The sequence below is a fragment of the Quercus robur genome, chromosome 10, assembly GCF_932294415.1.
Source record: "Quercus robur chromosome 10, dhQueRobu3.1, whole genome shotgun sequence".
NCBI classification, from domain to species: Eukaryota; Viridiplantae; Streptophyta; class Magnoliopsida; order Fagales; family Fagaceae; genus Quercus; species Quercus robur.
Window position 1 is genome coordinate 24,387,611 of NC_065543.1, and position 10,793 is coordinate 24,398,403.

General features: G+C 35.4%; 1 protein-coding gene across 1 annotated transcript; it reads right to left on the bottom strand.

The window, feature by feature from the left end:
• Positions 1 to 7,316: 7,316 nt before the first annotated feature.
• Positions 7,317 to 8,160, bottom strand: LOC126703965 (mitogen-activated protein kinase kinase kinase 18-like). The gene is made up of 3 exons (XM_050403014.1): positions 8,092 to 8,160; positions 7,741 to 7,878; positions 7,317 to 7,631 (listed from the first exon to the last, which is right to left on the bottom strand). The coding sequence occupies exons 1-3, from the start codon at positions 8,158 to 8,160 to the stop codon at positions 7,317 to 7,319; spliced, it is 522 nt and encodes a 173-aa protein (XP_050258971.1).
• Between the last annotated feature and the right edge of the window lie 2,633 nt (positions 8,161 to 10,793).

Sequence of the window (10,793 nt, forward strand, 5' to 3'; positions counted from 1 at the left end):
TGCAGTTTTCCTATTAGTAACAGCCATCTATTGTAGCCAATAAAAATCTTTTTTATTTATTGAATAGGAAAAATCCAGAGGCGTATGCAAGCCAACATTTTGCACTAACAAAGGATGTTGTATGTTAAAAAAATATGCAATAATTTTGGCAAGAGTGTCTTTCAAGGCTACTTCCTAGTTTGCATCCAGGTATTATTAAATTAAGCCTCCCAAGTTTCACCATCTGTGTAACAGCAAGTTCATAACCAGTAAACTGAAGGAACCGGACCAATTTGACTTCTTGAATTTATTTCATACTTAAAATTCCCTCGTTTTCCATGCTTTGAATCATCTGAAGGACAAGGCCCTTTTGGTTTTGTTTTGTAAAAATATAAAATGTGGCAAATATTATGTTTATTTTTATTACAAAATGGTGTTTGGCTAGCTTAAGAATAAGATATTGAGATCATCTAAATAAAAACCGAAGCTTTAGTCACAAATTTTTTTTTGTGGTTGGAATTACATCATTCAAATACTTTAGCATAAGTTAAGTAACTTATCTCAATAGTCTTTTCCCCCCAAATGGCAATCAATCAATCAGACCTAACAGAGATGGTTTGGAAAATTCATGCAATGATTGGAAAATAGATAGTTTTCAGATAAAAATAGAATTTATTAATAACAAAGCAGATCAACTGACTATAAAGACAACTGGTTTATACTAAAGCCTACAACTGATTCATATACCTCTCTTAAACTTTCCAGCTATGTCATTGAGAAAGTCTGCATCAGGATGAACTACTACCATCTTCCTGCAGTTGCTCTGAAAAGAATAAATAAATAGTGAAGTAGACAAATATGAGAACATGAACTCAAAGAAATAGCAGAAGCAACAAGGGACAAGATAAGCCTTAGTGGTGTTTTAAGAGGTTTGTCCCACTGAGAAAAGAATTAAAAAAAAAAAAAAAAAAGGAATTGCAATTGCAGCAGGGTTTCAAAAGTTGTTTGTATGTTGATGTAGCATGACCATATGGCAATCTCATGCCACCTTAAGATTAGATTGTGAAGACAATTTTTTTTTTTTTTTTAAATTACAATAATTAATACACAATTTTATTGATAAGAGGAACCCCTCGAGTACACACAGGATGTATACAATGCTCAATAATTACAATCTAAAAGTAGTGGAATCAATAAATTCTACATCAACAATCAATGATTTCAGCTCAGTAACAGAGACCTTGACATCAATAAATGTATGGGTGTTTCTTTCTCTCCAAGTTACCCACATTAAGAGCAAAGAGGGATCATATATTCATATTCCGCATGGTACTCCACTTACCAAACCAATTCCTCCACCCACCAAGTACTTCAACTACCCTCTTAGGCATCAAGCCTGTAGTTAGACCCACATCTGAAGTATTTAAGAAGAAGAATCACAAGACTCACCTAATCAATTATTAATGGAAATTTTTTTATAGGGTGGGGAAAGGGGAGGGGGAGCGGGTGGGGGTGGGAGATTTAAATTTTCACAGTTTTAGTTTTGCTTCATCAAGTTCATGACCATGGACTTTATGGAGACTTTGTGTTAGTGGGGTAAATTGGTCTCATTAATTTTAGTGGTGCGATCATAAAAATCTTCCTACTAATGAAAATCTCAAGCATATGGACCAGTTACTAGGATTTTCATTATGAACCTTTTACTACCATTTTTTTTTATGTAAATTAACTCATGCTCAAAGACAGATTGACCCCACAGTCTCACACCGTCACTAATAGTCCATTTGGATTGAGGGGGAAGGAAGCGGAGTAGAATAGAGTAGAGTATAATTAGCCCAAAATTAGCTTATTTTTAGCCAACTCTACTCTACTCTCCTCCACTCTCCCTCCTTCTCTTCTTAATCCAAACAGGCCATAAGGATGGATTGCCAGTTGGGCTACAGCTCCCCAGGACCTTTACTATGTATGATATAGTTAAGCAAGTATTATCAAAAAAGCAATACGAAATTTATTGAACTTCAGCCACAAAATAAGAAATTCATAATAATGGGATTATTTTGTGCACAAGTTTAAGTGATGGATCATTCAGAGTCAATATCCAATTTGACCTTAATTTCATGGCTTGAATAACCAAAAAGAAAAATTAGTAAACAAAAATCAGTTAGATATGATCTGCAATAAGTTGCTTAATCCTGATCACCCCCACCCACCACCACAAGAGTAGAGACAACAATAGAGCCTAGACTTTCAGAAAGGACAGAAATAGTAAGAAAATCATCCTAATTAAAGTCATCCATACTTTCCCATCTTCTTCAAGAAACTTGCAATAATAAATGCTATCCTCTGATCAATTGGAAACTTTGCGAAAATTTTGATATAGAACCTCAATATAATTGGTATGAATGGTTCCATCACTTTACATGACACTAGAAGGACCTGAAAAACACACAAGTGAATGTCATGATGACAGACATCTCCTCAATAGCTAAAGGGCATGCTGCCAGAAAATATGAATAAGCAGAAATAAAAAAACTTGGAACACAAACACCTGGCGCATTATGTGCTCTTTTACCAACAGTAGCTGGTGCCAAAATTCTCTTCTTTAAACCAAGGTGAGCTCAGATCTTATTGCCAGACAAAAGGCCTGGAACACCTTTTCCATCCAAAAAGGAGAAGAAATCAATAGGGCCTTTGTTTGAGTAAAACTTTGCAATCACAAAGACATTTCTTTATTGATAAGTTACATACACACTAGGTGGATTTTGAACCCAAAACCTCATCCTCCACCTTACTCTTATAAGGGGAGAAGGTGCATTGAACTACAGCCCAATGGCTTTGCAGTCACAAAGACGTTAGTAAAACATGACTGGATATTTACTTGATTTTGATTAGATAAAATCCATATAAACCATCCACTTGCATGACCTAATTCTTACTTTGACCACTATATCTTTTCAAAAACTCAATTTTTCCCCCCTAATAAAAGATATGGCATATGTTTCTATGAAATCTACAGGATGTCCAGTCAAGCCATTTACATGCTAATCTATAAAATGAAACAACTAGCTGATGAGCCAAATTATGCTGAACAAATGAAATTAATATGCAGAGGAGATAGAAACTGAAATTAAATGTGCATATATAGGACTAAAATAATGGACAGAATAAAACCACAACAGTAGCAGGGACTACACCAACTGGACTAGGAACCAACACTATCAGGACCATAATTTAAAATAAACCACAGAAAACAGGACTAATTGTAAGATGACACTGTTGATCATGTGATGGAATGCAATCCAAAAAGACTAATTATTGAAAATTGAAGAACAATATATACACACACACACCACCATACATTATAAAGAGTTGAAAGCACTGTCCTACAGTCTTCTTCTCCAGTATGACCTCCAAATCTCTCACGGTTGAACCACCCAATATTCATGTAAAGTTGTCATGAAAGTTCAAGAGATATGGAACCACCTATACAGTTAATAAAGAGCCATTAAAACTGAATTTGGATTTGATAAATACATACATAAATACATATGCGCACACGTATTTGTAAGTATGTGTGTATACACACACACATAATTGCAGGGAAAAAGAGCAGCTGAAACAAGGACAAGAACAAAATTTTCTAGAAGACAATACACCTTCAACAATTTAGAACTCATATATAGCAAATTTAATGCATCAATACAAGTAGGCACACAGAGATTCTGCATGTGGGGTGGGAGAATAATTTAACATGTCAAACCAATGAATATATTTTTATTTTTATTTTTTTACAGGTCATTGTATTTTATTACAGGAATAGACTACTCAGTGCGCATGAAAAAAAGAAAAGAAAAAGGCACACGCACACGCACACGCACACACAAAATAGCCTCAAAGAATTACATCAAAATTATTAAAATTTTTTTTAAAGCCAATAAAAACTATTTCAGATGGTTCAACTGGCTTTAACTGTTTCTAAAATATACTAACAGTAACCTAAGCACAACGCAAACTCAACTAAACCCAGTGCTAGACCTGACATACTAGGACAAGTATTTTTGAAGGTAAAATTAGGAGGCAAAACGTGGCACCAATATGTTGCATATGTTCACTAAGTAACATAACTTAACACAATAAATTATTCTCTAAAAGTAATAAACTTAATTGACTAAAAATGAAGCGCAAGCATAAGTGTGTGTTTTTGCGTGTATTTGCACAAACCTACATATATATGTACACACATATTTATATGAACTTAGCATCATAGTTTGTGAAAGTATGGGAACAATTAGTGCACCACAAAGCAATTTTAAAATCAACCTGATATGATTAAAAATTTTCCCACTCAAGAACTGTTATAATAATAGCATCTTTCAGCTACTTCCATGATTTCTCACATAAAACATTCCATAATACTGAAATTAGTTTGAGAGTAAAAACTATGATTTGGGCCTTAAAAGGCTTTGCAAGACAGTTCACACAAATTAAACCATAATTTTTCTGCTCAATCTACAGAATGCCACACGATTTTAAATTCTCACTCAAATGCTAAAAATAAAAGATAAAAATCACTATGCATGCTTGTTTTGGCAAGATATTCCCAGCATCCTTTCTTTTTTAAGTGCTTGAACCATTAAAGCAAGCTAACGTTAATTTGGAAGGGCCCCTTCTTTGAAAATGTACTCCATTTATGATGTTTCTCTAATTGTCCATTCCAGAAATACTTGTTTTGTCCAAGAATTTTATATACAAAATTAATTTTTTTTTGTTATTTTTTTATTATTTTATGGCTGTGCTTTATCAAATTTATTTCAATACCAACCAAAGTGTTCTTTAAGAACCTGAAAACATAAACACCATTTCCATACCAACCAGAATGTTCAGCACTTAATAAATAGAATATTGCATCACAACCAAAAAGAAAGTATAAGATATTTTGATGAAAATATTGGTCTATTCTCTTAAATATTCTTCTTACATGCATTTCTCCAGTAGTTTATCATGCCCTATGCACGACAATCAACTATTCTTTTAGTAGTACCAAAAATTCACTGCAGACTATGGTTTCTTGTGTTCTAAATACAATAACGCTTTTTTTTTTCAAGTGCTAAGTATAAAGTAACCATTACAGAACAATACCCGTGTAGCATGAAACAATGTGTCAAACATTTATAATGCACAATAATCAAAACATGAGAAGAAGAGAGGAAAACAAAAGGGGAAAAGGGGTTGGGGTGATACAGGACAGCCTAGGCTTCACCACCTAGAACAGTCCTACAGTTAACCTGAAAAAGATTAAATGCATTAATTCATGAAGCTAAAGAAGTAATCAACCATTAGAAATATGAGACACAATGAGAGAGATCAAACCCTAACACCAGAAAGCTTTTCTCAATGGAATCCATGACTAGCAGTTCCTCACCATCTTCACTAATTCCTACCAAAATCTACTTCAGCTAACAGCTCAATTTCTTGCATTTCCAGTCAATTGTGGAACCATTTTTCCATTAGCATTACAAAAGAACAGATAGAAGAGGTGTTGCCTTGAAAATCTGCAAGCATATGCTTAATGCTTTCACTACCCAATTCATTAAATAAATAAAAAAACTAATAATAATAATAATAATAACAAACAAGTTTGATTAACCAATTCACAAAAATAACAGACCTGAAACCCTTATAAACAAGACCCTTATCAAAAAGCTTGGGAAAGACCCACCAGACTCTCTCCATGAAGCTCAAGTCCTTGGTCTTGTACCCATCCTTGAAGTAAATCCACTGCCTCATCCTCCACACTATCTTGTCCCACTCCTCCACAGCTCCACATAACCATCAATCCATCAATATGAGATATAGGGTCTGTTTGGATATAACTTATTTTACTGAAACTGAAAACTGAAAACTGAAAACACTGTAGCAAAATAATTTTTAAATGTGTGAATAGTACCGTGAGACCCATTTTTAATGAAAAAGTTGCTGAAAAGTGTAATTTGTGGATCCGTGAACAGTGCACATGTACACTGTTCACAGTCAAAAGTTGCGGCTATTGTTCATAACAGTGATGAACAGTAGCGTTTTAGCGTTTAAAAAAAAAAAAAAAAAAAAAAGCTGAAACGTAAACATAAACGCAGCAGCTTCTCAGTGGATCCAAACACACACATAATATTTTCATAATTCAAATAAAATAAATGCTGATTTAACCCCAAAAAAAAAGAGTTTCAGACCTGGTGACAATCATCCTGCATTCTTAACTCCAAGAGCCAAAAAAAAAAGTTTCAGACCTGGTGACAATCATCCTGCACTCTTAACTCCAAGAGCCAAACCCAGGAACAAGCACATCAACCTGTGCTACCATTACGATGCATAGTGATAACACCATCTATTTCTTAGCACTTATCTGCCATTTTGTTAATCTATCAATTTTTTTTTTCTTTTTCTTCTCATCTTTCACTAATATCTTAGATGCCACAGTTAATGAGTTAAATACAGATGGAAACAAGATTATTGCAATTGGATTGAAAACAAAACATAAGTTAAACAAGGTGTCATGTGACTCTTGTATAAGTTCAAGATGCCTCTATCACAAGGTTTTTTTTGGATCGATGTAAAATTGCTTTATGAGCTAACTGAATCCAGAATGATCCTGAGATGAAACTGTCCCACAGCTAACTGAAACCAAAATAGGCTGCATCTCCCAGCTACCCTGCTTAAGGTTGTGGCTACACTGGTACATTCAAGACTTTTCAATGGTAGTTAACAAAACCATTTGAAAGAGGAAGTACCTATAAACTTCAAAGCCATCGTGCCTAAAAAATTAAGGCTATTAACTACATAATTTTGAGCTATAATTAATATCCTTTGAAATTTTTAGACTCGCAAATAATAAAGAGCCCAATATTAGTTCTATGGTCGAAGTAAATAAACAAACTCTCTTTTTTTGATAAGTAAAAGAGAGAGTTTAAAAAGCACAATTGGAAAATAAGACAGTTTCAATCCAGTAATAGGAAACAATAAAAGGTGAAAAAGCACAATTGGAAAATACATAATATTCACTAAGTAATGTATTGAGATGGTAGATTACAATATCTGAGATAGAAAAATTCAACCATCTAAAAAAAGAAAATTGATTTACAAAGGAATGCAACAAAGCAAATTGCTAACAAAAATGTTTTGTAGGTGTGAACTTCAACTGGCATAAACATCAAAAGTAAAGGAAGGTTGGCAACGAGTTGAAGGCTTTGAACCCATGATATCTCCCCAGGCACAGGATGCTTAACAAAGTAAATAAACTGTCTCACCCATCTAATTGCATCAGAAACTTGTGATTCAATAGCATTTTAGCTGTCATTCTCTCCAGTGGATTCCTCAAAAAGCAGCCAGCCCCTCAAGAAGTCTTCCGCTGCCTTTGAAATATAGCTTGGAATAGGTGGTGATTCACAAGCAACGTGAGATATAATGTCAGAAACCAATGCAGTGTCCCATGGTGGCTCTCCAGTGAGCATCATGAGCACTGTACAACCTACAGCCCAAATATCTGACGGCACCTCCTGCATGCCAGACTTCACCATTTCAGGAGAAAAGAAATCCCTTGTCCCCCTCACAGAAATCTCCTCTTTGCCAACCCAAAATCTGCAACTTGACGTCAAACCCATCTGCAATAGGCACTAACAGGATATTATCAGGCTTGATATCACAATGAACAAAGCCATGTTCATGCACGTGTTTTAACCCAATCAAAATAGAGCGTGTGTATTGGCAAACAAGGCAGTCGGGCATGGGAGAACCAAAAGCACAGTAACTTTCAATTAAATCCATAAGGCTTCCTCCCGAAGCAAATTCCAGAAATAGATTGTAGACAGTGTCCCCTTTCTTAGCGGCAGTGATATCTAAAGCAAAGGACTGAATTACATGAGGACAGCCAGTCAAAAAGGGCCTTCAGTGGCAGATTTGACAGCCATAACTGAGGGAAAGCATGTAATTGAGGGAATTTGCAGGATAGTGCAGTAGGGTGAAAGAATATAATAAGTTAACGTAGGTTTTTAAGGATTTTGGAAACTAGCATATCGTGTTTTAAAAACTCGAGATCGATGACAAAAATCGAGACTCTCAAACTCGAGTTCTACTGCTGTCGTGGAGTAATTTAGCCACATGGAACTCGAGCTTGAAAGACTCGAGTTCCATAGCAGTAGATTTGATGATGGAGAAGGAGAAAAGGAGAAGAAGAGAAGGAAAAGAAGATCCGGATCAAAAGAAGAAGAAGAAGACGACTTGGAGAAAACTGGATCTGAAGAAGATGAGCGATCGTCGATGACGGCGAAGAACGGCGAAGAACCCGTTGGCCGGATTGTCGATGATCGCGGTGGCAAGCAAACGGCGCATTGCGGAGATGAGCGTCGGCGAGCCGCGGTAGGTTTTTTTTGCCGGAATGAAGCGGAATTCGAAGACGACACCTTTAGGGCGGGTGACATTGACGGAAGGATCAGCGTAGACGTAGACATTATAGAGGTTTTTGGAAAGGGCATTTTGGAAAAACTGCTACTAGAGAGGGGCGAAGTGGAGGTCAGAGTTGGTGAGGAAGAGGAAAGCGATCTTGAGTTTCGGGTTTTTGGAGGAGAGGTGGGAGAATGTGTTGGAGAGAAAGGCGGCGCGGTTGAAGAGAGAGAGATTGTCGAACTCGTCGGGAGAGGGATTGGAACGGAAGGGTGACACCAACAAAACTGGATCTGAGGAAGAAGAAGATCTAGATCCGCCGAAGAAGGAACTCGAGAAAGACTCGAGTTCCAACTAGATATTCCATCTAGGTCAGCATAACATTCCTTGAATCTCAAGAGTTAGAAACTCGAGTTATAAATTGAACTCAAGTTTTAGAGTCTTGAGATGCTATTTTGTTACTTAGTTTGCAAACTTAACAACTAATGAAAATGTTTAAAAAATAATGTTAAATGAAAAAAAAAAAATTCCATGTAATTTCCAAAGTGGGTTTTGCAGATCTAGATCCGCCGAAGAAGGAACTCGAGAAAGACTCGAGTTCCAACTAGATATTCCATCCAGGTCAGCATAGCATTCCTTGAATCTCAAGTGTTAGAAACTCGAGTTATAAATTGAACTCGAGTTTTAGAGTCTTGAGATGCTATTTTGTTACTTAGTTTGCAAACTTGACAACTAATGAAAATGTTTAAAAAATAATGTTAAATGAAAAAAAAAATTCCATGTAATTTCCAAAGTGGGTTTTGCAATATACATAGAGACAAAGGTCCCTTTCCCGATGAATGACCCTCTAGACCACCACAACCCTTCCTCACTGTCACTCTCCATCTCCTTCTTTCTCATTCCCTTCATTACTCTAACCTAGGGGCGGCGTTACGTGCTGACCAGGGGGTTAAATGAAACCCCCTGACCTGGAATTTTTTATTTTTTATTATATATATATAAATTCTTTTATAGAAATTGTTTTAACTCCCCTTATATTTGAACACCCTTACCATGAATTTTGTTTAAATCTAGCTTAAATAAACTTGAATATGATAATTTTAATGCTACTTTCACAATAGAGGGTAAGTGACAAGTTGTAACAAGTTTTTATTTTGACCCACAACATCACTTTTTTACATTTCTTTTTTGCTAATATATCACCTTTTCCCCCCCCTACTTTTAACAACTTGCCACGTATATTTTGTTATGAAATTTTTGTGCAAGTGTTGCGTCAACAGCATTACTCTTAAAATATTTAATTTTATAATAAAGAAAAAATGTTTCAAATTTTTGCTCATTCGTTAAAAATAAATAAATAAATAAACCTTCTATCTAGAACTCTGGCTTACTTTTCCGTTAGACAACAATACGAAGTTGTTTTTCCTTGCATTTTTCTTCTTCATCAACAAAAAATTATGCTATCATTCCAACCAACTGATCTATATTTATATCTGTGATTTCTTTCTTCATTCTCTCTATCTCTCTTTCTTCAATCTATGTTTTCTTAGCTTTTATCTTTATTTGATCAAGTAGTTTTCTTAGCTTTTATCTCTGTTTGCTCTAATTCTAAGAGAGTGACTATGTGTATGGTTAAAAAACCATACACTTTAAAAGCAAATATATATATATATATATTAGTTTTTTTTTTCTTAGTTCACATTTACTCCTAGGCTATGTTTGGCAACATGTAAAATATTTTCTAAGTGTAAAATATTTTTAGGTGAAAATATTTTTGAGAAATGAAAATATTTTTAAGTGTTTGTTTGCATTCTGAAAATTGCTTTGGAAAATGTTTTCAGGTGTTTGGTTTTATTTTGAAAATGCTCTTTCTCTATTACTTTTTCACATTTTCTCAACTTCCAAACAAATTTTATAATAGAAAATTTCAATGTATAAACTTAAAAAAACCAAACTCAAAACAAAATCACTCATTAAACACTATCATCCTCGGTCAAACTGAGAGAGGGAGGAAGAAAGAGTGAGTTATTGAGGAAAAAAGAGAGGTAGATTGAGAAAGAGATAGAGGCGATCGGTCATGGGTGGGTTGATCTAGATGCGGTAGCAATGAGATCGAATGGGTGGTGGCGACGAGATCGCAAGTAGACGATTTGACCCGAATCGCATGCATGACGGTAGGGCTGTGGGTTGAGGATGACGATCTGGGCTTCATCGACGGCCAACCTCTTCGTGCTTTGGCTTGGGCTTGGCGTGACTTGTGAGTGATGCATGGAGGGGAATGGGGCTGTGTGATCTAACTGGATTTAGGGGTGGGTGGTTGGAGTTTGTGACTTTCCCTTCTAGCTCTTTCTCTCTTCTAGTGTGAGAGTTTGGAAAATGGGTTT